Source organism: Tursiops truncatus, chromosome 1 (assembly GCF_011762595.2).
Source record: "Tursiops truncatus isolate mTurTru1 chromosome 1, mTurTru1.mat.Y, whole genome shotgun sequence".
Classification (NCBI taxonomy): domain Eukaryota; kingdom Metazoa; phylum Chordata; class Mammalia; order Artiodactyla; family Delphinidae; genus Tursiops; species Tursiops truncatus.
The window spans coordinates 48,256,379-48,282,381 of record NC_047034.1 but is presented as its reverse complement, the minus strand read 5'-3'; the positions used below and the strand labels follow the sequence as shown (position 1 = coordinate 48,282,381).

The window sequence follows — 26,003 nt, the reverse complement described above, 5'->3', positions numbered from 1 at the left end:
GGTGTGTCCCCAGGAGACCGGAAGTACAGTATATGGGTGCTGGATGGCCAAGAAACAACAAAGAAGTGCTGTTCACTGTGGTCGAGGCCCGTTGAGTCCACCTCCTTAAACTCTCTATCCAGGCTGCTGTCTGGCAATGGCTTAGTTCAAGAGCATCGCAAAACTCCCCCTGGTCTCCCGCTCACCTTCCACACCTTCCACATTGCGACCAAGTGTTCTTTCTGAATGCACATAGCCCTTGGTCTCTCTCCTAGTTTAAACCCCTTTAGGGGTTCCTGTTGCTTCCTGTTGCTGGATAAGATTATATAGAGCTCCACTAGCTATAGCCCACAAGCCAAATCCAGTTTCCCACTTGTTTTTCTATGGCCCATGAGCTAGGAATGATTTTTACATTTTTCAATAGTTGAGAAAAAAAATCAAAAGATGAATAATATTTCATGACATGAAAATTATATGAAATTCGAACCCATACTCCTTTTTGTCCCTGCTGTACATGCTTCTTTCATGGCTCTTAAAAAAATCTGTAACATTTGTATGTTTCCAACACATCACAGTCTCTGGTAAATACTAAATGTCTTTAAGAATATTCAAGTAACAACATCTAGTGAACGCCTTCTATGCCTTAAGCAACGTGCTAGTTATGGAAATGTATCTCGGACCAGACCTTTCTTAACTCCCACCACCAGCACCTGGAGCTCTGTCTGGAACATAGTAGGTGCACAATAAATGTTGTTGAACAAATAAGTGGGAGAACAGGGTCTTGGAAGCACTTAAGAGCCGCGAACAGCTTCAAGTTGTCGCACAGTGAGCCCTTCATCCGCTATAAGGCATCCCACCAGTTCTCTTACTGGCCGCTTTGGGGAGCAGGGGTTGGGGAGGGAGGCTGGCAGGGAGGCTTGGTGTCGGGCCTTGACTTCCTCTAGCCTTTGAGAACGTGTTGCTGCTGCTGCACTAATAATTAAAGAAATTTAATAGATAACAAAAGGGACTGAGGAGTACTTTGCAGATATAAAGTGGCAGAGGAAAGTGAAATCATAATGCACGCAGAAAGACGTGTAGTTCAGTCGTGAAAATGCTGCGTTGCCTTCGGCAGGATCAACGGTGCTTTGGTTAGGAGCCTCAGCCTCACACACTTCTGAATTCTTTATTTGCCTTGAAGCCTGTTTTTCTGCTTTGGGTTTCTCCTAACTCCTCTTCCACCCCTTGCCCTCCAGATGCTCAACCTGTTCGTGGCCGTCATCATGGACAACTTTGAGTACCTGACTCGGGATTCATCCATCCTGGGGCCTCACCACCTGGACGAGTTTGTCCGTGTCTGGGCAGAGTATGACAGAGCGGCATGGTGCGTAGGCCTCTCGGCGCCCCCCGTGAGACCCCTATCAAGGGCCTCTGGAGTTCTCAAGGAAGAGGTTGGAATTGGAGACACCCATGCTTGCTTGTTAGGGAAGGAGAGGAGATTCCTCTTGGTTGTGGCCCGTGGAAGAGGCCAGGTCCTCAGACTGGCTCTGGGATCGAGCCAGTTATGGACCACTTAGCTTCTTTATCTTCCTTTCCCCTCTCTTTCCTTCTGTGACAGGCTTTTCCCTTTCTTTGCCTATCTCAGTACACAGTCTGCACCTCAGAGTGTTTGAGTCAGTCCCTAGAGGAGCTTCCAAAATGGTTAGTGGACCCCTCTGAGTCACCAGGGGGGTTGACAAGTGTTTTTGGGGCCAGCTGGACATCTGGCCACCATGGTCAGTGACATTCGTCTTTTCTCTATCTCATCTCTCTCAAAAGGTACAGTTTCAGATAACTCTGAAATTATATAAAAAAGCGAGAAAGTTATTCTTCTAACTGATTGCTTAAATACTTGTGGATTTTTATTGCATGGAACTGAGTTAGATGGCAGGAATTTGCGGGGATGACCTCCCTAGGTCTTTTTCACTTTCCAATAGTTCTCAAGTGATATTGTGCCTTCTGGGCTTTAAAGCAGAGGCTGGCAAACTATAACCCATGGGCTAAATGTGGCTCACTGTCTATTTTTGCAAATAAAGTTTGGTGGGGTTTTTTTGTTTTTTTGTTTTTTTGTTTTTTTTTTGTGGTACTCAGGCCTCTCACTGTTGTGGCCTCTCCCGTTGCGGAGCACAGGCTCCAGACGCGCAGGCTCAGGGGCCATGGCTCACGGGCCCAGCTGCTCCGCGGCATGTGGGATCTTCCCGGACCGGGGCACGAACCCGTGTCCCCTGCCTTGGCAGGCGGACTCTCAACCACTGCACCACCAGGGAAGCCCTGCAAATAAAGTTTTATTGGAGCACAGCCATGCTCATTTATGTACTGTCTGTGGCTGCTTTCACACTACAAGGCAGAGCTGCATATTGTGACAAAGACAGCATGGCCCTCAAACTCAAAAATATGTATTATCTGACCCTTTACTTAAAAAGTTTGCTAATCCCTGATTTAGAGTTCAAAGGCAGCCTTTTGGTCCTCACAGTTGAAGACAGGGTAAGAGTGCTGTGAGCACTCACTCCATGGGAAGTTTTCTGTCCCAAGTCATCTTAGTTTTTTATCTCGCCAATCTATCCATTCTGGTCCCCCTCTGAAAATACTACAAGAAATTCCATCCTTCATGGGAATGGACCACGTTGCTTCCACCTGGAACTACTTCATAATCTAAGACTCTTCCCAAATCTGTCCTCCTATGAGGCTTGTTGAACTTGGGTCCCTGCTTTAGATGTTGAAAGAGTGAATCAGAATTCCTCTTCCCCTCAGTCATTATTAATGACTTAGCACAGAGTTCTCTAAATCCATTCCTGTTACAATGGCTGAGCAATGGCTTGTACTTTCTGGGCCTTCTTTCTAGTAGGATAGGCTGCTTTAGAATGCAGTGGGCACTGTGTTACAGGGGAATGCAGCCAGGCCTGTATCTTGTCAGCTCTGTGGCCTTGGATAAGTCATTCAACCACTCTGAGCTTCCACATTTGTTGTATAATAGTGGTAATGATCCTGCCTACCTTGAAGGCTGGTTGTGAAGAATATATTAAATCATGTATTAACTGTTGTTATAATTAATTACCATATGGGAAAGAAAATATGAAAAACTGGTGTCTGTAAAGCTGGATGGCCATGGGATCGGGAGACCAAGAAGGGACCTCTTCACTCACCTGAGAGAGGAGAAAGCAGCTGCTAGCAAAGGAGTCCATGGCTCACCTAGCCTCACTCAGGTGCCCTTGGCTCTCAGAAACCCCAGCTTCTTGGGGTTCACATTATTTTGGGACCCAGTTGCCTTGGGCATTAAACATGCTGCTCCCCAGTTCTTCCATCTGCTGGGAAGAACAATTCCACGAGAACTAATCATGAGACTCAGACGCATGAGCTGTGAAAGAGCAAAAAGACCAAAGAGAACCTCTTGTGTCTACTTTGAAATTCACAGCGTAACTTGTCCTGGTTTTAGTTTTACTGGCCTTCTCTATGAGATGAGAGGGGAAACTAACCAAGGTAAAGTAAGCCGATGTCTTCAAAAAGGAGACAGGTTGCAGAGCACATCAGCCTGTAGACAGCAGGACCAACGCACCCACGTCCCATCCACAATGAGAAACAAAAGAACACGTGGTAAAATGAACCTTCCCTTAAGAGTCAAGAGACCTGGAAGTACGGCTGAGCTGCTGTTTGGAAGAAGAGGAGGAATCAACAGCAAAATCAAGAAAAGATTAGGAAGAGTGACACTGGGGCAAAGTTGTAGTCTCGACATCACTGGCGAGGATCGGATGCTTGGAGGTGGAGAATGCGTGCTCATCATTTCCGGTGGAAGCCCTGGTCTGTACCAGGATGTGTCCAGACCCTCAGATCCCTGGCCGTTGCTGACTTGTTCTGGCCCCTGAGGGAGCAGATGCTTTAGCCACTGAAAATGAATCAACTGTTGAGTCTGTCCTTTACACAGGAAATCAGAATTCTCTAGCAGGCTCTGTGAAAGGGGAGTGATAAGATAGGTCACAGTGTTCCTGGAATTCTGACTGGATCTGACCAAGCTGCCTATGGGCTGGGTTGCAGGAGCAGGGCTGGCGGGAGAGCATCTCGGCTCCCTTGCAGGCTGCTTTCTGAGCACAGATCCCGGCAGGCTCCAGCCAAATTGAGAAGAGTTTGCCCAAGCAGAACTCGGGGGAAAAATCTGCCACAAAGAGAAGCAAAGCCCTTTGCAAATTCCCTCATGCCAACTGTGCTCCTTGCTAACTAGCCTAATGGGAAATTTCTTTCTCGCACTCTGTAGAAGGAGGCTGACTTTCCCACTGCCCTGACAAGTGGGTCTGAGTAACTGACTGTGATCAGTGTCTGTGAAAAGCAAAGGGTTCTGCAGTCTGCTTCACGGCAGCCTGGTGTCTGCTCTTGGTGGCAGTCAGAGGTATTTGTGAATTGGTGGGCTTTGTTCTTAGAGGCCTAGTGGACCCAGGGTCCACTTTCTGCATCTGGTCAGGTATAGGCCCAACAGATATCTCTGGGTGCTCGTGGCCACTAGGCATTGAATGAGCTCTGATTCCTTAGAAAATCCGAGGCAGTGCAGTTTGCAGTGATGGTTCTCTGATACTTACCTCGCTGTTTGCAAGGTGGTGGTTCTCTGATGCTTTTCGTCCTCAGTTTCTCCTAATCTGGCTTTGCTGGGCCCAAGGAAAGCAGCTGCCCTTCCTCCTCCAGCCATCCCCTTCGTGGCTAGGCTGTCATTTCTCTCCTACCCTTCTCTGAGTGTCCTATTAACCCACCTGTGCTTCCTTTACAGCGGCAGGATCCCGTATAAGGATATGTACAAATTAGTGCGGGTGATCTCGCCACCTCTGGGCCTGGGAGAGAACTGCCCCTACAGGGTGGCTTGCAAGGTTTGCCTCCGGTCCCCAGCTGTGACCATGACCATGACCGTGACCGGCGGCGGGGTGCAGCCTCCAACCCCCCTCCTCTCCGTTCTGCTCCACCACCACTGCGCCACATGAGGGAACCTTCATGTTGCTTTCCTTTGAGTTTAAAGAGGTCCAAACCCTCCCAGAACCAGCAGCTGTTACACAAGGAAGAAGGGAACGTTTTGGGGGGACGGCGGATAAAAAAAGAGTTAAGGACTTAATAACGGAGGCTGCTTTGACCTCTGTTTTCTTCACATGCACACACTCATTCGTGCACGTATAACACACACATTCTCCTCTCTCTCTTTCTCACTCCACCTTAATCTGTGGATTTAACCAGAGGGACCTTTCCCTCCTCCAGAGAATGCAGAAATCTTTTGAATCCAGCAAGGAGTTCTGGTTTCTTTTCCCTGGAGACAGAGAGCCTCCTTTTAGCAAACTAGTAGCATCATCCCATATACGGTGTAGAAAAGTGTGATTCTAGCCATGCCTACCTCTGCCCAGCTCTGGGTAGTCTGGCCACAAGCGATTATAAAAGCTATAGGACAAAAGGGAGGTGAGAAATCATAAAAAAAAAAAAATGAGGGCAGGAGGGGAGGATAAGTCAAGAAGGCAAAGAGGATAGAGTCGGTGGGAGAATTTAATAGCTCAGAGGGTCTGGGAAGGTCCCAGCAGAGGACGAGGGCTCGGAGCAGGTTTCTTGCCTGAGGGTCCTGCCGTGTATTGTTGGAGGCACCGAGAGCTCTGTTGTAACTGCCGAGTCACTGTTTGTTTGTGAGACCAAGGACGTTGTTCAGGGGCGCACAGGACCTCCCTCTTCGACTAGCACAGTGGCTCCACCCAGTCCCTGTCCAAGGCCAAGCCCACTAGATAAGGAAGTCTCTCCTGGTGTTACAGGAGGGATGCGCGGGCTCCCGGGTGCGTAGCACAGTCTGGCAGCCGGAAGACGACTTAGGCCCAGGAAGATGCCAGGCTGGGCGATGGGAAGGAGATGGCCTGGGATGGTGACAAGTGATTCCCATACTCAGGAGGCCGAACAGCTGCCTCTGCAGAGACTCTTTAAACTCCACCCTGGTGAAACCTGCAGCCGCATGTGGGAGAGCCGGGGAGGGCAGCATGGCATGCGAGATGCTCTTCCTCCTCCTGGTTTTGTTTCTTCTGTCCCCAGCATGCCGTCGCCCCCGGGGCATGCCGGGGCACAAAGAGCACTCTTGCCACCAGAGCCAGGTGGAAGCAACGGGCCGACTCTGCCCAGCAGCCGTAGCGCAGCACTTCCAGCGCGAGCCGCCGTCTCCTGCTGCACTCACACCACAGAGGGGGATACACGATGCTCCGCCTGCGGGTTCAGAGCAGGAGAAAGGCCTGACTTCCAGGCCAGCACCCCCGTCCCCAGCCGGGGCCAGAAATCCTAACCCACGGCTGGAACACCGTCTATCTGGTTTATACCACTCTCGCACAGCCCTGGGAATTGAAGACAAGCTTGTGTTGGATGGGGGATGGATGAGTTGAACAGAGAGGTAGGGTGATGCTCATCCTGGAGGAGAAAACCGGTCCCTGTGACAGCCGCGCAGAGAGACCAAAGGTTGCCGCCACGTTCCCGGGTCTGTGTTGGGTGTGCTATAAACCCGCACCAGGATGGAGACACGTGTACGACTTGCCTTGATTAACGGGTTTCCTGTTCTTTTCCTGTCTGTCCATTTTGTTTCGTTTTTCTTCTCCTGTTTTCTGTACTCTTTTGTTTGTTTGTTTTGGCTCCCCGGGAATGCCTGTTCTCCTCTCCTCCCTGTCTGCATCCTTTCCCTGCCACCCTCCCTGCCCTGCCACCCTGCCCCCATCCCCACTTACCACCCCGCCATGAGCAGTGGCCGCATCCATTACACTGAGATGTATGAAATGCTGACTCTCATGTCACCACCGCTAGGCCTCGGCAAGAGATGTCCCTCCAAGGTGGCATATAAGGTAGACCACCTCTTCCTTTGTTCTGGGCTAGTGACCAGCAGGAAATGGGCGCCAGCTGTGGGGAGGTCAGGACGTGGGGAGGAAGCCGGGCTGGGGAGGGAGAGGAGGGAACCAAGGCAAAAAGGAATGATGAGATGAAAAGGTCATGAAACTTCACAGAAGGGGTGAAGTCCTGAATCGATACGCAAGGTGGTGTGTAAGACTATTCGCCGTGGGTTTTTTTTTTTAATGTTATTCTGTTTCTACAAGTGTGTGGCTTCTTGTGAGTGGGTTACTAGAAAGGAAGTGTTAAGTAGCATGTTTCCTTCTAGAGAAGGCAGAGTGGTGGGCTGTGGAATAGCATATATGGGCAAGAAGAAAGCCTGCAGCAAGACAGCTATCAGAGCTTATAAAAAAAATCTTCCATCAGCTAAGCTCAGGAAATAATGCAGAAATTCCTCTAAACATGGTTCAAGAAGAAATTTTTAGGAGAGAGGAAAACTCTTAACAAATTTCTTCCTCCATGACGTAGGGAGGAACGATGGCATGGTTCCTTCTAGGTACCAGAAAAGAAAGAGGAACGGCAACCTCCATCCCATGATACGTGATGAAGGATGCAGCTCCCTTCCCCATTAGCCCAGCTACCCATTTTTCCTGGCAGTTCAAAGGAAAGGGTGATGATGGACACAAGTTGCCTTCAGCATTAGATTTGCCTTCTCGGCATGACTGAGATGGGTGGACTCCCCTCAGCTTGCTTAGGACAGCATTGTGCATTGGGAGTCAACTGCCATTGGGGTGTTCAGAGCCTTGGGGCCTGAACTTTTACTCCACAATGGATAATAGTTACTGCTAACTCCCCTTTGCTGTTTAGACTGACCCAGAACTCTGGAGCTCTTTCGTTCACCTAGGAATACACCCTAGCAATGTCGCCACTTCTCTAGAAGCCTAAAGAAGTGGGAGAGAGATGGAAGTCAGATACAAACAAGAAACTGGCCTTACACTCTCAGACACCGTGTTTGTGGCATCACGTTAAGCAAGATGTTCCAATGGAGTTTTAGAAACCCTGTCTTGGGAAGAAACACTTGCCTTCCTGCTAGGCTGGTGGTTCTGTTGGAGGACCTTCTCCTGCTGCTACCTCCAAGTTGAAAGCTCCAGAGAGCATCTCATTGGAATGGGGGGGGGCCCATTAGGGACCCTTATCCACCCCACTACATGGCTCCTCCTTTGAAGCTTAGGGGCTGGCATCCTTTTTGCTCACGATTCCACATCTAACGGTACCGGGTGGTGGAATGTGGCCCTAAGTTCGTTGCATTTCTGGGGTGAAGCTCAGTGGGAGAAGGGATGTGGGGATTGGAGGAAAAGTTAAAGAATTCCAAAAGCAAGATACTCTCTGGAAAGTGGATTTGGCCATTTCAGTTTGATCCCCTTCCTTTGGGTGAGGGGAACAAGGCCTGCCCACTCTGCTCCTGCCTTGATCACCCTTCTCTTCTCTGCTCTCCCCAGCCCTCTTCCCCTAGACCTTGTTTGCACTCTCCCACTTTTCCATTCTGCTCCACTTCATCTTTTGGATAAGCTGGACTTCTGCATGTTCAACCATGTGCTGGCAAATTTCATCTTTTAAAGACTCAAAAAGGGGGCATCAGGATGCATCTTTCAAGTCAGATAAGCAAAGCACAATCTCCCCCATGTGAGTTTTGGGGGGTATTCATGGGACAAGTGGAATTGTAGAGCAGCCCTGAAACAGGGAATGGAGTCACCTCACAGAGCTGACTCCTTCCCCTGAGCCACTGCTTTTAGGAATCCCTATTAAAGACATTCTTAGGACTGTGGAGGAGTCCTACAGAATGATTAGTCCCTCTTCCCTTGGAATTCGGCATCATTCCCTAGAAATAAACAAAGCAAAACAAAACAGCAGCCAATGAGCCTTAAGTGAGAAGCCGGGAGAGGGCAGGACTGGGACAGGGGACGGGGGTATCCTTGCCCTTCTTTTTTGTCTCTGCATTTGACCTCTGCACTTTTCCTCCCTTCTCACCAAGGTTTCTCTCGATATATTTTTTTCCTCCTGCTGTTTCTTTTCTCTCTTTCACACAGAGGTTAGTCCTGATGAATATGCCAGTGGCTGAGGACATGACTGTCCACTTCACTTCCACGCTTATGGCTCTGATCCGGACAGCTCTGGACATTAAAATCGCCAAAGGTCAGTAAGCTTGGGGGGGGGGGGGGAAGATTCTGAAACAACTCACGCGGGGTGGCACAGGATGGAAATATTTGGCCTTTCATCCATGAGGCAGTGACCTGGAGATCAAATAGTAGGGTCCCTGTTTCACCTCTGAGCTACAGTAACTATTATATTTGCCCTTTCTTCTTGGTGAAATGAACGGTTTGATAATCACTAAGCCTCCTTTTGGCTTCAACAGTATGTGATCTTTGGTGTCTGGCACAAAGTAGGCATTTTAGAAATATCTGTTGATTGAACAAATGAGTTTTGATTCAGTTCTTTTTTTTTTTTTTTTCCCCCTTATGTGGTGCCTTTAACAACTTGGAAGGCTTCTGTGGCAGGTGCTATCATGGCAGTATTTTGTTCCTTTTGATTTCTAATTCAGTGGTTTAGGAAAGAAAGGGTTTACTACTTGCAGATGGGCCTCCAGCTTCCTGCTCTTGCCTGACCCAAATCCTTTTTAAAATCAGGTCACTCGGGCTTCCCTGGTGGCGCAGTGGTTGGGAGTCCACCTGCCGATGCAGGGGACGCGGGTTCGTGCCCTGGTCTGGGAAGATCCCACATGCCGCAGAGCCGCTGGGCCCGTGAGCCATGGCCGCTGAGCCTGCGTGTCTGGAGCCTGTGTTCCGCAACGGGAGAGGCCACAGCAGTGAGAGGCCCGCGTACCGCAAAAAAAAAAAAAAAAAAATCAGGTCACTCAGACTCTGGAGTCAGATCGCTGGAAGAACTGATACACGTATAAAGGCAGAGGAGGCTGGCTCGTGGCTCTCTGCATTCCCCCTTCTGATATACTGAGCAGCTGGGAGCCTCTGTGAATCAATGAGGAGGCTGATCTTGGTCCCAGGGCCTCGGCTCTCTGTGACAGGATATCCCTGAGTCACTGAAAACGGAGCCAAAATGTGTTCTGCTTCTTCAGCAGAAAGACCCAGTATTGCCAGGTCCACTGTCGCTAAGTACCAAGATCCCCTCTGAGAATATGACGTGCCGTGCTGACTCAGCTCCTGCCCCACCTCCTCCCTCCGTCCTTGTTATTTCTGTGTCTGTTCTGTTTTCGCTATTAATAAATGTATCTTCCCCTAGGTGGTGCGGACAGGCAGCAGCTAGACTCAGAGCTACAGAAGGAGACCCTGGCCATCTGGCCTCACCTGTCCCAGAAGATGTTAGATCTGCTTGTGCCCATGCCCAAAGGTGTGGGGTCTCCTCCAGGGTATCCTCGTCACTGTGGGCCCAGCACGCCAAGACCACACCCTTGGGGGGAACACAGAATGATCGAGGAGATAAGGGAAGGGTGCTCTTTTATTCTTAGGAAACAAAAATCCCTCACTTCTCAAGTTCCTTTTGTCATTAATTGAAAACAGTTTCTTTTTTTTTTTTTTACTGAAGTATAGTTGATTTACAGTTGTGTTAATTTCTGCTATATAGCAAAGTGATTATATACATAATTAATTATATACATAAATATATTCTTTTTTATATTCTTTTCCATTATGGTTTATCCCAGGATATTGAATATAGTTCCCTGTGCTATACTAACCTTGTTGTTTATCCATCCTATATGTAATAGTTTGCATCTACTAACCCCAAACTCCCAATCCTTCCCTCCCCCACCCTCCCTCCCTTAGCAACCACAAGTCTGTTCTTTATGTCTGCGAGTCTGTTCTTTATGTCCGTGAGTCTGTTTCCATTTCGTGCCATATTTTAGAGTCCACATATAAGTGACCTCATATGTTATTTGTCTCTTTCTGACTTAGTATGATAATCTCTAGTTGCATCCTTGTTGCTGCAAATGGCATTATTTTGTTCTTTTTTATGGCTGAGTAGTATTCCACTGTATATATGTACCACAGCTTCTTTATCTGTTCATCTGTTGATGGACATTTAGGTTGCTTCCGTGTCTTGGCTATTGTGAATAGTGCTGCTATGAGCACTGAGGTGTGTGTATCTTTTTGAATTCCAGTTTTGTCTGGATATATGCCCAGGAGTAGGATTGCCGGATCACATGGTAGTTCTAGTTTCAGTTTTCTGAGGAACCTCCACACTGGAGAACAGTTTCTTAGGATAGGTCACTGCGGTTGTGGATGAAACTTCTTGGCTACATAGCTCTGTCCTTCCACATAACACAGTTCAGCAAACCTTCAAGCCGTTGGGGAAAAGGTGGTGTTACTAAGAGACGGAAACCTAGACCATTCTGGGGGTGGGGAGGTGCTTACTGATGTGCTGCACATCATTGGTAACATCACCCTCCCTGGGTGGCCGTGGAAGCTCCCTGAGGCTAGACATGGGGACCTGTTCAGTCTGTATCCTCAGCGCCTGGCACAGATGGAACCCTCAATAAATGCTGGATGGGTGGGTGGCCGAAGGGGCAAACCTGCTTCCTAGGTGTCCTCACTTTCCCCCCCCCGTGTCTTCTCCCTGTTCCCCTCCATGCCACACTTGTGTCTTCAGCCTCTGACCTGACTGTGGGCAAAATCTATGCAGCAATGATGATCATGGACTACTATAAACAGAGCAAGGTGAAGAAGCAGAGGCAGCAGCTGGAGGAACAGGTGAAGGTCAAGGACAGCGTGGTGGCTGGGTGGGCCCCTGAAGGGACAGGCCTGTGCATCCCTGGGGCACAGTGCCCTGCAAGTGCTTAGAAGCAGAGGTCAGGCTTTGCTTTGCAGGGTCCAGGAACCTCCCTAGGATCAAGGGATTAGAAAACCAGTGGGGCAGAGGTTCAGATAGTCAAACAGGGTATCAGTCGTATTCCTGTTTTACTCAAATGGTATTTTCCCCCCACAGTCATTTGAGTTCCTTTTTCCTCCTTTCCACTTTTAACACAGAAAAACGCACCCATGTTCCAGCGGATGGAGCCGTCATCTCTGCCTCAGGAGATCATTGCTAATGCCAAAGCCCTGCCTTATCTCCAGCAGGACCCCGTTTCAGGCCTGTGAGTATTACCAGAGGGTCCATGACTCCCCTGCTTGCATTATCACGTGTGCCATCGGGCAGATCCAGAAACTCATTGCCTAGAAGTGCCTGAGCTAATACTAACGCTGAGATGCATAGATGGTCCCCTCTCTGAGGGTGAGAAGACCACATGTTGTATCTTAAGATGGTTATTCAGCAGGGGTAATGGAAAAGCAGACTGAGCGTGTTTGGTGCCGTGGCCAGCTCCAGAGACAGGGAGCACTGTGAATGGACAAAGGAAGTAAGGGGCTGTATTAGTATCATCACTTTAGAGTGAACTCAGAGAGGTTCACTAAGTGGCCCAAAGCCATATGGCTGGTAGGAAGCTGAATTGGAATTTAAGTCAGTTATTTGCAAGCCCAGAGTCTTCCCACTACACTGTGTTATCTGTAATGAACAAAAAGAACCTTAAATCAGGCAAAACAATTTTTTGTTAATTTTCTATATTGAAAGTGGAAACAAAACCCTAATTAAGGCATGTGCCAATTCTTCCGAGTTGTAAGCCTTAGCCCCAATGTGGTCATTAGCCATAAAGGATCTAATGTAATATACATACTTCATTTTAATGCTTTCTTTCTCTCATCACAAGTGATGTACCCAAATGGTCCCTCTACCCAGCGTAAATGGCTTGTTGTCGTTGGTTATGATTAGTGACTTTTCCAGTCTAGCTCTCGTGGAACCAGTAAATCACTAAATATCACAACTTCAGTCATTGTCAGAGGAGTGAAATCCCAGGTTTAGGAATGAGCCCTCAGTCAGAATACCATTTGGAATCTCTCACGCCATAAATTTCTTTCTGCCTGTGGTGTTGGAGACCTGTTTTTGAAAAGCATTGTTTTCAAAGGTCACAATCCAACGCATTTGGAAAAGAAAAAAAATGACCGAGGCCGTCGGTCATTTTTACAAAACATGTGAGGTGTTAAAGTAGCAGGTGTGGATTCTCCTGTCTACAAAAAAACAAGTACATGTTTATCTTTGGTCTGTGCGGGAAGGTGGTCAAGAGGTATGATTAGAGTACTAGGACTACCTCCTTGGAAGAGTTTACAGTGTTTTTCAAGGGTCTTTGGCTTAGAAATAGAGGACACCCTCCACCATCTAGATCTGTTTTAGCCACAACAATTTGCTGTACAAATTAACTCCCATCATTGGACTATTCCAGCCTCTGTCCCATATGTTTATTAATTAATTCATTCACTCATTGATTTGACCAATAATTACCTAGAGTCGGTGTGACCCCAAAACTGGCTCAGACACTGGGGATTCAGTCAAGATGATCACACAGTCCCCATGGACACAGTTCTTAAAAAAGAAATTACAAGAGTGATAAAGGTTAAAATGTGGAAGGGTAGGCTATTGTGACTCTGTGTAAAGGAAGCAACTCACGTAGTTTGAGGATTTGAGGAAGTTTCCCTGAGGAAGTAACATTTGATTGAGACTCAAAAGCAGGTACTTCAAGAGGTGAAATAAAGTAAAGTATGGTAAGTTTAAGGAACCTAAGAACTGTCATGATGGTTGGAGCACAGAGGTAGCAGGGGACGTGGCAGGTGATGGATTTGGAGGGGCCAGGATGTAGGGATACAGAGGTAGTTTACAGGCAGGATACAGAAGTTTAGTGTCATCCAAGGATAATGGGTGACACGATCATCAGAGTGACATGATCAGGTTTGGGCTTTCCAAAGATCATTCTTTAATCCAGTGTGGGCTCCGTGGATTGGAGGAAAGCAGTTCGAGAGATAGAACACCATTTAGTACGTGGCTGCAATTGTGAATATCGTGAGACTGTGGCTTGGACTAACAGGATAGAAATGGGGAGAGAGAATCAGACTTGAGAGGCAATTAATACACAGAACGGATAGGATTTGGTGATTGATTGATTTGCTACATGGTGTGAGGGACAGGGAGGAGTCCAAGATGACCCTCGGGTTTCTGGTTTGAGCTTCTAGGTGGATGTTGGTCCATTTCCTGAAACGGAGATGCTGGTGGAGCAGCAGGCTGGTTCTTTGGAACCACTTGTGTTTCTAGAGCCCTGAATTGTTCAAGTAGAGATTGCTTTGGAGGTAGCGTGGTGGACGTGACAGGGCTCCTCTCTCATTGAGCTTACAGCTGGTAGAAAAACAAACATGAAACAGATTATCAGGAAAAAAAACACTTGTCATTTTTGATGATTTAGTCACAGTTCTGGTGAGCGCTAGGATGGGAAAAAAATACATTATGATCTGATTGCGTGTGAGAGAGACCTCTGACGAGTTTATCAGGTAAGGTTTCCTTAAGGAAGTGCCTTTTAAGAAGAATTTTGAAGGATGAATTCAAAAACGAGTTTGCAAGGGACCGGGTGTTTGAGAAGCATCCTGCACTCTGGGGAACAGCCTTTATTCAAGTCCTGAGGCAGAAAGAAGCCTGGCACATTCAACCAACTGAGAGAGCCCAGCATGTTGGAATTCAGGGAATAAGGGAAAGTAATGCAAGAGGAGGGTGGCCAGGTAGGAAGTGGGTCATGAAAGAGGCCTCTGGACTCTCTCCTAATAACAGTGAGAAGCCAGACAAGGTTTTCAAAGTAAGAGGTTACTCAGGGTTCAAATTCTTCAAGTCTGTAAGGTTGTTCAGTGCTTTTAAGTGTCCTGTCTACCTATTGGGGATCCTGGAGTTACTCATTTTCTGTAGGACGAAAGGGGGCCCATTTCCTATAGAGCAGTGCTTATCTTGTTTCCCATGGTTCTCAGGCCAAGGCACACAGAAGAAGATGATTGCCATTTAAGCAGTCGTTTAAACGGCAGACTGCTCTCTAGCAGTTGTAACAATTCAGCTAAAGCCCTCACTAGCAGCGAGGGGACAGGTTGGGTGAAAAGTGTGTGCTTCAGATTTTCCCCTGTGATCCCAGTCTAACGGATTATTTTTCAGTAACTGGCAATCCTTGCTTAGGTCTCGGATTTTCCACTGGATTCACAGTCATTAGCAGGAGACTCTGCAGTGGCTGTCTCCGGAGCAGATGGGACACTGGCAGAGACGGTGTCCCATCTCTCCCTCCTAATTAATTCCACACCCACCGAGGGAGCTGCTGCCCCAGTCACTGACCACGTTCCTCTTCCCGTGATCAGGAAGCTCAGTCTGCATGCTGGCTTAGGTCAAAGAGGAACTGTTACTGCACTAGTAGCAATGAGTGGCGGCAGCAGCGCCAAGTTCTCAGGAAAGATGATTGGCTGCCTCTTTTTTTTCCTAACCAGCCCAGTGGATCCCATAGGCTGAGGGTGTCTTTCAGGTACCAAACGGTGGTTAATAGCAGGCACACTGCAACAGCTCTCCATGCTTTTCGTTCAGAGGCCCCTAAACACTTGGCCAACTCTGCCCCTGTCCTTTTTTACCTCATCACCATTGAAGCATCCTCCTACATAGCCATCGACCCAGACGTTGTCACCTCTTTCACCTCTTCTGAAATCGTTCCATGCAGTTCATACACCAGCAGTGTCTGATACAGAGCAGTCCTTCGATAAATGTTCATGGCATTGAATTGTTTGGTTTGGCCAGGGATGTTGGCACAATAAAACCATATTCTTTCTGAGAGTGGAGGAGATTTTTTAAAAGACCATGACTGCTTAATATTTAAACAAACTGTTCACTTTAAACTATGGCATTTTTCTGCCGAATGGAGAAACTGAGCAGAAACAGGTTTACAATCTAGCATTGGTCTTCCATATGGCTGAGTGTGACAAATGATGTCATTTGTCACAGATATGCTAGTCGCCAGCAAAATGATGAATGGTTCCAAATGCAGGTTGAAAACAGTGGTTCCTCTTTTCCAATGTTTTTTTAAAAAAATTTTCTATTCTAGGGCCAGCCACCTGTAAGTTATCAGGCTTTCAAGCCAGCCAAGGCTAAAGGGTATTGCCCTTGCTGGGGAGGAAGTCTTGTCTGGGTGGGAATTGGTAATGACAACTACGTCATGACTGTTTCTCTTTCTCTCATGCACATTACCTCTGAACTTGGCATTGCTTTGCAGGAGTGGCCGGAGTGGATACCCTTCGATGAGTCCACTCTCCCCGCAGGAAATATTCCAGTTGGCCTGTATGGACCCAGCTGACGATGGACAATTCCAGGAACAGCAATCTCTGGTGAATGAATGAGTTACATGACCTCAAAAATACTTCCTTGGTTTCCTGATCCCTCCCCCTCTCATTTTCAAATTTTATTCCATAGCCTTGCTCCATCAGAAAAAAAACCTTTCTGATCGTCCAACCAATTACCCTGAAAGTTTCCTGCCATCTCCCCTTTCATAGCTGAGTTTCTCATGTTCTTTGACAAATGCTCCCTCTTCGGGTTTTACAACCCCAGAGGCTCCTTACCTGCTTCAGGAACTTATAATGCTTCAGGCCAAGCCCTCTTAATTTATGCCCCTGGGCATCAAATGGAGAAGCAGAAGTGACAAATGAAATCTTGCCTTTGAGAGGGAACCTTAGGATGAATCATCGTAAGAATGGATGGCACCAATGGATGACAGATGGAACTTTAGATTTTGATAATACAAAGCTAAAATGGGACTCCCAGAGATGATGGACTTTACTATTAGTTCAGGAGCCATGAGGTCAAGTTCCCTCTGGAGCTTAGAATTAAAATCCAGGTGGTTATTGGTCTGGAAAGAAAAAGGGTAAAACCCAACCTTTGCAGTAGTCTATATAGACAGCTTGTATTAAGTGAGTCCCATGTCACTTTGATTCTAATTCACCTGTGTTCTTCTCTCCCCTTCATTTTTTCCCCTGACCCCTCCCCACTGTTAGTGTACCCCAGCGCCTTCCTGAATGGATGTGTGGGTGGAGTGTGGGTGTGGCCTGCTTGTGGAGGGCATGTCTGATGGAATGGGTAGCCTTCAGAGGGGAAAAGGGACTAATTGGTCCATATAGTTTTAATTCTAAAAAGGGCCTCTCGTCATTTTATGGCTTGCCTGGTGATGTGTCTGTCTGGTGAGAAAAATCTCAATCACGTGTCCTTTCTTTCACAGGGAGGCTTCGTTACATCACCCTTTCCGCAGGTTTCCCAGGGCTGAGCTGTAGTGCCAGGACTTTTTGGATATATGTTCATCTCATTGTCAATACTGGTGTCTGTAATTCAATTCAGGTGTCAGCCCATGCTATACACTCACCACTGTGTACTCCTGCCCATCCTTTGGGGCTCCCTGCTCAACGTCCTGGGACATGGCCATGATTTGTGTGTGTGGGCGTGTCTTGCACCACCTCTGATACCCGTTGGCTGCAGTTGTTGTTACCACGTAGACTGCAGTGTCGTTATCACGTCTGTTTTGAGTCAGACCTGGGTGCGATATAAAGAGCACATACTGCAAACACTGTAACTTCTTCAGGTGCACACATCATGTCCTTTGAAGGCAGTCCTCCCGTTCACACCAGGAACCACTCAGCCAAATGGTCATTGAGGCCAAGGGGGTGTCTCAGGCCCCCTTTCCTTTAATAGTACCCGACTCATACACCCATGTTTTTAGGTGTCATTTCCTAAATGTAAAATGCTTTTTTTCTGGTATAATCTCCAGATGTCTAAGATATTCCTAGGTCTCTTTGTTGGGTGGCCCACGTAAACATTTTTAAAGCGGCTCTACTCTTTGCGCAATGACACTAGCTGTCTATACAGAGCACGTACATTTGCCAAACTAACATTCTTTAACCAGGAAAATTAAATGATTTGGGCACGACCCTAGAGATCTCCCATCCAACCTTCTTAAAGCTCTCAAGTGCTCTCATAGTCCAATACATACGGTAACTGAGCACTTGAAATGTGACTAGTCCAAATTGAGACGTGCCTTAGGTGTAAAGTACATGCCAATGTCAAAGACTTGGTACCAAAAAATGTAAAATAGCTCATTAATTTTTTATATTGATTACATGTGGCCATGAGAATATTCAGCTATATTGGGTTACATAAAATCTATTAAATTTCATGTTTCTTTTTACTTTTTAAAATATAATTACTAGGAAATTTTAAATGACATAAGTGATTTGCATCATATTTCTATTAGCCTGCACTAGTCCAAAGCATTCCTGAAAGATGGCTACCCACCCCCCATTATTGGATGGTTTCAATCATAAGAAAGCTCTTAAAATCACGTGTCTTAAGGTTTCAGAAGATAAACCTGACACCGGAAATTGCTGACTTTCCTTAAAATAGTGATTTCTATTTAATTGACAAATGGCTTCTTCAGATTACAAGCATAAACCCCATACTGTCAACTTGCAGAAGGTAAATTTCACAAAGCTATAAAATCTGAAGCATTGCTCAGTGATAACTAAGATGATACTTAACCAGAAAAGGTGATCCTTATCCCTCAATCCTAGTTAGAGCTTTCTGTTTGGGACATCTGGTATACCACCTATGTGCACACATAGACACAAACATATATACACATACAACGGAGACCTTAGAGATGCAAGTGTCCCTTCTGAAAGCCGTTCTTCACATGGAGGAGGCAGAATCATCCCCTGGAAGTGAGAAGCAATGGGATGGAATCAGGTCCCACAAGCTTGGCTGTGTGTTTATTTCTAGGAGCCAGAGGTTAGTGAATTAAAAAGCGTGCAGCCCTCTAACCATGGCATCTACCTTCCTCCGGACACCCAGGAGCATGCGGGATCTGGGAGGGCATCCTCTATGCCACGCCTGACTGTGGATCCCCAGGTAAAACGCAACCACCACCTACCACATGCAGTGGCATCCTGGGCTGTATTGAATTGGTGGGTTCTGAACACACATCTGATATCTTCAGGTGAGCCCTTGACCTGCCCCCACCCCTTCTCTATAAGCAAAACCTGGCTCACGGGCTTTCTCTACAGAGCCTGCTCCTCCACACCGTGTTTCCAATGAAACCCTAACCACAACAGCCTAGCCAGCCAAAGGGCAGGCCCCCGGGTGGGCTCAACATCCTCAAGACCCAACCAGCCATGCAGGAAATGTTTTCCAGGATTTCCCCTGTGCATTTTTCCTCCTTTTCTCCTTTCCTGGTTCCTCTAGCGCATAGGCAGTTACGTACACACACAGCTCTGTGTCAGGACTGTCTGTCCTAACCAGTGCAGGCCACGCCTCATTTCTTTGTCTGTTTTCCTGGCTTTTTTCTGTCTGTCTGTCTTACATCAAGTTTTGACAGAGACAAGAAGTTTTTGTGGATCTGTTTTCACATCTGTGGCAAGTCAAAATGCCAGAGTTTAAGGTGGAGCTGGGGTGGGACTGATGGAGAGAGCGCAGTGCATTCTCAGGAGCTACTCATTCACCAGCTCTCCTAAGCTCTAGCGCTATAGGGTGGCGCCTTCCCCGAGGAGGGCAAGAAACAAGCGGCAAAGCCGTGCTGCTTTCGTGGTGGAGACTTTTTGACAGTTGCCCTCACTTGTTTCAAAGTGGCTCCAGGTTCACGGCAGGTCCTGGCTGAGTCTCCAGGGTAGATGGTTCTATGGGCGGCTTGCACAGGACCCTCAGCTCCTTGCTTTCCTGAGCGTGAAGAGGAGCCCTGCACCAGCCCAGTGACTATGTTAACGTAAAGACACTTTCTGGAACAGCCTCCTCCAGCTAAGGTCTGAGCGAAAGGGATTTGTGGGAGATGACAATTTGCAGTCTTCAACAATCTCAGTCCTACATCTTCCTTACTTCTAGACCATTTCAGTAATTAATCCATACCTTGTGTTCTTCTGGGGGGCTCATGTTTCCAGGTGGTGACAGACCCTAGCTCCATAAGACGTTCATTTTCCACTATTCGGGAAAAGCGTTCAAATTCCTCTTGGCTGGAGGAATTCTCCATGGAGCGAAGCAGCGAAAACACCTACAAGTCGCGTCGCCGGAGTTACCACTCCTCCCTGAGGCTGTCAGCCCACCGCCTGAACTCTGACTCAGGTGAGGGAGTCTTCACCGTTTGCCTCTTTTCTGACGAGAACTGAAAGTCACAGGAACAGAATCTAGATAAAGATGGGGTTGCGGAGAGTGAAGGAACAATGCTCCTTAACAAAGGGGGTTTCCTGTCTGACTCACATCATGAAACAAAGCAACAAAACCCTCTCTAGTCATCACAAAGGCTGATGAGATTTCTTTCTTCCAGACCAGGGCTATAAAAATCTTTAAAACAGAGTTTTCCCAAGGGCCTTCTACAAAACCACTCCACTGCCTTAGGGAAGCATTAGAGACCCCCTGGCGAGGGCAGAGCGTTACCCACTAACTGCACTTCGACCCAGACAGTGCTACCTGGAATTGTTTTATGCATTTGAGTTTTGTTTTTTAAGGAAAAGGGTCATATTGATAGAAACAGAAAATCACTAGTCTGGTTCAAACTATTTTTACTAAGTGAAGAAACAAAGAAAAAAGCAGTGACATGTCCCATAGCGTAGGGCCAGCAAGGGGCAGAGAGGGGACTGGAAGTGAAATCCTTTGACCTCAGTCCTAGGGCATTACAGTAACTGTGTTTACTTGGTTCATAGCAACTTCTTAATTCCCTTCTGCTAGTGCCATTTTCCCTCTAAAAAGTTACACACCCATGTTTAGGACATAGAGGATTCTTGGGCCACATTGCTGGCAGAGATTCTACCTGAATTGTATCTAGCGTAAATGGAAGAAGAGAGTGATTGCGTCCTTGAATTTGCAAGTCTTTCCAGTGGCAGCTTGCACACTTACCTCTTCACAAAAGGGTAATTTTCCAGTCTTTCTCTCCTTCTTCCCTTTCAGATCACCCGTTGACATGTCTGCAGAAGCCAGGGTCCTTGAGGGGCCTGGTCCCAAGCTGTAAGACTTATCTTTGTATTCAGCGGCCGGGATGGGCAGAGTTACGATAGTTGCTTCTGTCATCTCTCATAGGCCACAAGTCCGACACCCACCGCTCAGGGGGCAGAGAGCGGGGACGATCGAAAGAGCGAAAGCATCTTCTCTCTCCCGACGTCTCCCGCTGCAACTCCGAGGAGCGAGGGACCCAGGCCGACTGGGAGTCCCCAGAACGTCATCAGTCCCGGTCTCCCAGCGAGTGCAGGTCGCAGACCTCCAACAGACCGGTGAGCATGAAGAGGAAGCTGAGCCTCTGCAGAAGACAGGGAGGGGCGGGCTGTTAACATGAGGTGCAGAATGTGGGCATCCAGCACCCACACAGACCTCAGCTTCACAGGAAACTGCATCCATTGTGCATAGAGGTTAGCTTTTTACTTAACACTTGTGTACTCAGAAATGATACGGATTCACAGAAAACCAAAGAGCCCCCCAAGAATGACAATGGTGTCTAGGGGTCATTCCATCTTGGTTCTCAGTATCCAGAGTTACAAAGTCACAACAAATAAGTTCATAAATATCTCAGGCAGATTTCAGAGGAAAGGATGGTTTTTTAGCCAGAAAAGCTTTGACCAGTCGTGTGACCCTTAGTATTGGTTGGAATGGTGATTCCTCTCTCAACACAGGATTCAAAAGTCAGATCAATTCAACTTCATCTATCTAGCTTCCAGCCATCCCAAGAGGAAGAGCATCTCTCCTTCCGGCCAGTTACTGAAACGTCAGCCTGGGTCTAAGATACAACTACGAGAGCTGTGTGAAAACACTCTCTGGCCCTGTTTTCCTCCTGACCACCATCCCTCACTCCCTGCCCTACCTTGCTCCAATACTCTCAGAGTCCAGATGTGAGACCCATCGGCAGTGAGCAGTGGGCAAGAGGAAGGGCTTCCACAGCCAACTTTCAGACGCAGTTGAGAAGTTTACTTCTAGAATGGTGGTGTCGAGTTTTAGTATAGAACGGAATCACCTAGGACTTGTTATAAGTGCACGTTCCTGGGACCTCAAGGCTTCTGCTTCAGTAGTGAGACCCGCTGTATAGTAGAACCCAGAAGTCTGCACTTGGAAGGACCCCAGAATCTCCCAGGAGATCTTGATGTGGTTCCTAGGTTACACGCACACCTTAAGCCTCAACACCGAGCTGGAGGTCCATGTACCAACCCCTGGGCTCAGAGACCCTTGGGACTAGGTGTGTCAGGCCTGAACCAGCAGATAAGTGGGGGGTGGGGGGTGGGGGTGTAGAAGCCAAGTTAGTCTTAGCACGCCACTGAAAACACAGATGCAAAAAGAGAAGATGAGGGAAGGTATTTGCCATGCCCTTAGATCCAATTCCCAAGAACGTTCCCCAGACAGAGCAACTCTAGAGCATTCGTTTACCTTTCATGTAGTTGTCTTTCCCAAAAGCTTCAAGTCTTTCTTTCAACGTGCCACGTGCTAGAGAGAGTGAGCTTCCGGATCTTTGCTACTCAACGTGTTTGTTCCAAGGACCGGCAGCACCTGTGAGCTTGTTAGAAATGCAGGATCTCAGGCCCCACCCCAGACTTTCTGAGCTGCGTCTGCAGTTTAACAAGACCCCAGAGATGCATAGCATATTGAAAGTTGACATACCCTGGTCTCCATGGTACTGGCTCCCGAGTCTCCTGTAATCTCTGCGTCCCTGAGCGGATGTGACTGGTAGCAGAGGGGACTCTGGTGGCTCTCTGTAGGAGGGGTTAGGGACCTTAACCAGGTCCCAAGTGGGAATGATGCCAAACCCAGGCTAACATGCCATATTCTTCCTGCCGCACAGGGCACAGGGTCCCTCAGTGAAAGCTCCATTCCCTCCGTCTCCGACACCAGCACCCCAAGACGAAGTCGTCGGCAGCTCCCACCTGTCCCTCCGAAGCCTCGGCCCCTCCTTTCCTACAGCTCCCTGATAAGACACACTGGGAGCATCTCCCCACCTGCTGATGGGAGCGAGGGTGGCTCCCCACTGACCTCCCAAGCTCTGGAGGGCAATGACGCCAGCCTGCCCGAGCCTTGCAACCCCCGGTACGTACAGCAGGGCCACCCCTCCTCCCCACAGCGCTACATCTCTGAGCCCTACCTGGCCCTGCACGAAGACTCCCACGCCTCGGACTGTGGCGAGGAGGAGACGCTCACCTTTGAAGCAGCTGTGGCGACCAGCCTCGGCCGGTCCAACACCATCGGCTCAGCCCCGCCCCTGCGGCACAGCTGGCAGATGCCCAATGGGCACTATCGGCGGCGGAGGCACGGGGGGCCTGGACCAGGCATGATGTGTGGAGCCGTCAGCGACCTTCTGAGCGATACGGAAGAAGACGACAAATGCTAGAGGCCGCGCCCCCCTCCGATGCATGCTCTTCTCTCAACACGGAGAAAACCAAGACCCCAGTTGGGAAGCCAGTGCGGCCCGGGGGGGAGGAAGAGGGAGGAAGAAGATAGAAGGGCACCGTGCATTATCAGAGAAGAGGAAGGAAAGGACAGAAGGAAAACCGGTCAAACCCACCAAATCGCTGTATTTCCCTTGGCAAGATGGGCACTGCCATAGTTCTGCCTCTTTGCTGGGGAAAGAATATACAAGAACATGGAGGGTTATTCCCAGGGGAGAAAGGACACGAGGATGGCTTTGCTTCCCCTTGCCCCTGCCCACTTTTCTATAGCCGCGGGGATGTCAGGCCGGCCTGTGGCTATGCCTGTTGCCCTGAGAAGCCTGGAAGACATTCTGGCTCTTAACTGGGGAGTCATGGAGACCCTGGGAGAGGACTCTCCTCCCTCACCAGCCCTTCCTCCTCGGCCAGCACCCCTGCCACCAGGCCAACCATGACGGCATCTCATGCGTTATCCTGTGGCTTGCGTCCCCAGAGGAGGCACAGGCTGAGTTCAGGAGCATTGGATGTCAAGGGTAGGAGGCAGAGAGGGAGGGGGAAGGGGAAGGGGTCGGGGCGCTGTGGTAGCAGCAGCGAGAGCCGGTCTGGGTGAGCAAAGCCATAGGCCGGCAGCCCTCACCATAGCGGGGGGGGGGGGGGGGGGGGGGGGGCGGGCAAAGGAGCGGAGAGCTGCTGCTGCTGGTCGCTGCAGTCCCGTCTGAGGCCTGTCACCCACTCAGTAGGTGCTGTGTTCATTGAGGATAGGCCAGGGAGGCCCCCTGAGGTCCAGGGAGGTGCCGAAGGCTCTGGTAAGGGTGACATTTTCAAAGTATTTAACAACCCGTGTGACCAGGGCACCCGCTGATGAGCGTGGAGTCCGGCCTCAGCACTGGCACCCCATGCCCCGACAGGCCTCACTTAGCCCGGGAGAGGCCGGGCACGGGGGAGCCCCGAGGGTGGGCTGAGTGTGGCAGGGGGGCACTTAAGGGGCTCAGGCAGAGTCAGTTTTCCAACCAGTATAGAGGTAATTCAGTATGTGGAACGGCGCTGCAGCCGGCCCGGCACATACCGGCTGCATGTCAGCCCAGACTCTGGGCCAGGAGCAGAAGAGCTCTTTGCCAAGCAGCAAGGCCAGTGCCGTGCCAAGGCCCGCGAGCCCAAGTGCCAGTGGCCTGGCCTCCCCAGCCACTCCCCAAGAGGGCAGCACACACACATCCAAGGTGAGCTACACATCACCTGGTAGGGACTTCTTCCGTAGAGATGAGAAAGGCCAACAGATTGCAACCAGAGAAGCTTCAATGAGAGAGTCGCTCTGAGTTTACTGAGGAGCTCCCGTGAGGGAGGGACGCTTGGACGGGCAGCTTCTGCAGCTAGTTTGTGATTGAGGGTCAGTTTGTCAAGGATACTTTAAGGTGATGAGTAAATATACCTCAGCTTAGACCTGGGCTGTTCCTTCTGGCAAAGCAGGCTCCAGTGGGGCCTCAGTACACAAGGTGACAGGCCTGGGACCCCGGTGGTCCTGAATATTCCCCTGGGCTTTCCCCATCCCTAAAGCAGAGCTGAGCAGAAGACAACCTCAGGACATTGTTCCTAACCCCCAAGACTCATAAGCATTGAGAAGAAGAGAGCCCTTTCTTAGCTGATCAGTTCTCCTTCACTGTATCGATTGTCCATTCGGTGGAAACACATCACCCCCTCATGTCCCTCTCCAGTCCTCCAGCACCATCACCGTTAGGTGGAAGGATTTCCTGCACGGGGTACCAGGCAGGGCCCTCCTCTCCCAGCCAGGAGCAGATGGAACCTGCCTCCCGGGACCCTCCATGGGGCGACTCAGAGGCCCCCAACTGAGATCGCAGCGGATAAACACTCTTTATTCTCCTCCGGCCCAGGCAGACTTCACGTCTTGGGTAGGAGCAGTCAGTGGCTGTTATTACGAACTTGGGTTTTTTTGTTTTGTTGTTGTTGTGGAAATAGAAATAAGGCATCGTCGTATCAGCTCTGCAAAGCCAGATTCAACCCTGTGGCTGCAAGATCATTTGTGATGGCCCTGCCTCCTGTCCTAGACATGGATGGAGCTTCACGGCCCAGAGCCAGCCCCCAAACCAAAGCAGTCCTGGGGCAGGAGACGAGTGAGGCAGAGACGTAGGCCTCCCACTCTGAAACCCTCGTCTTTTTTCCCTTTCCTCTCCCACTCAGCACACGCGTGTGCTCAGGGGTAACTGGGAGTGTGACTGTGTAACCCCCTGATCCTAACAGGCGGGATTGTTACCTGAGACTCAGACTCGGGGCCTTGTACTGTCTTAAAGGTTTCCCCTGCTCGGTGTCCTTTCCTGCCAAAGTGCTGCTATGGGCTGCTTCGCACAAAATTGCTTTCCTCCACCTCGGAAATGCAGCTTTCCTGAGGGAACGGCTGACACAGGACGGCCATTCTGCACCAGCGAGTCTATTGCATTGTGTTTTGAGAATGGGTGTTGAAGTGACGTCTTACACCATTGCAACAGGAGGCACTGAGGCTGGCAGAGCAATTACCAGAAGTGGGATTTGCCTGCAAACAACATTACAGACACTCGATTTGCTGTGCCAGGAAACCTTCCTGGACATCTGAACTCCTTAAACTCACATCCACACAAGCACTTGAGTCCTGAATAAAGTGGCATACTGAACTGTAGATGCAGGCCCCTGACCAACTCCTTGGGCTTTTGTAGTACCCATGAACTTACGAACTCATCTCTTTAATTCATCTCCCCCTGACCAAGAAATCAGGTTTCTAATCCCTTAGCCTGCATTTACCCTTCTATTAAGACCAGATAATAAAAGACAATTTTCTATGAAGTCACGGAACGCATTAGCATAATCTTGCAATGGTTTCCTTCCACCTCTGAATAAATATGA

The 26,003-nt window shown here is 48.9% G+C and overlaps 1 protein-coding gene across 1 annotated transcript in view; it reads left to right on the top strand.

The window, feature by feature from the left end:
- CACNA1E (calcium voltage-gated channel subunit alpha1 E) overlaps nt 1–23,752 on the top strand; it is a 296,790-nt gene extending 273,038 nt beyond the window's left edge. The window contains exons 37-47 of the mRNA XM_033853854.2: nt 1,215–1,342; nt 6,725–6,821; nt 8,892–8,997; nt 10,099–10,206; nt 11,464–11,564; nt 11,841–11,947; nt 15,962–16,073; nt 18,508–18,636; nt 19,659–19,839; nt 20,791–20,981; nt 22,535–23,752. Of these exons, the coding sequence (XP_033709745.1) occupies nt 1,215–1,342; nt 6,725–6,821; nt 8,892–8,997; nt 10,099–10,206; nt 11,464–11,564; nt 11,841–11,947; nt 15,962–16,073; nt 18,508–18,636; nt 19,659–19,839; nt 20,791–20,981; nt 22,535–23,077 (1,803 nt within the window). The 3' untranslated portion in view covers nt 23,078–23,752. The remainder of the gene's footprint in view (nt 1–1,214; nt 1,343–6,724; nt 6,822–8,891; nt 8,998–10,098; nt 10,207–11,463; nt 11,565–11,840; nt 11,948–15,961; nt 16,074–18,507; nt 18,637–19,658; nt 19,840–20,790; nt 20,982–22,534) is intronic.
- Nucleotides 23,753–26,003: the final 2,251 nt, after the last annotated feature.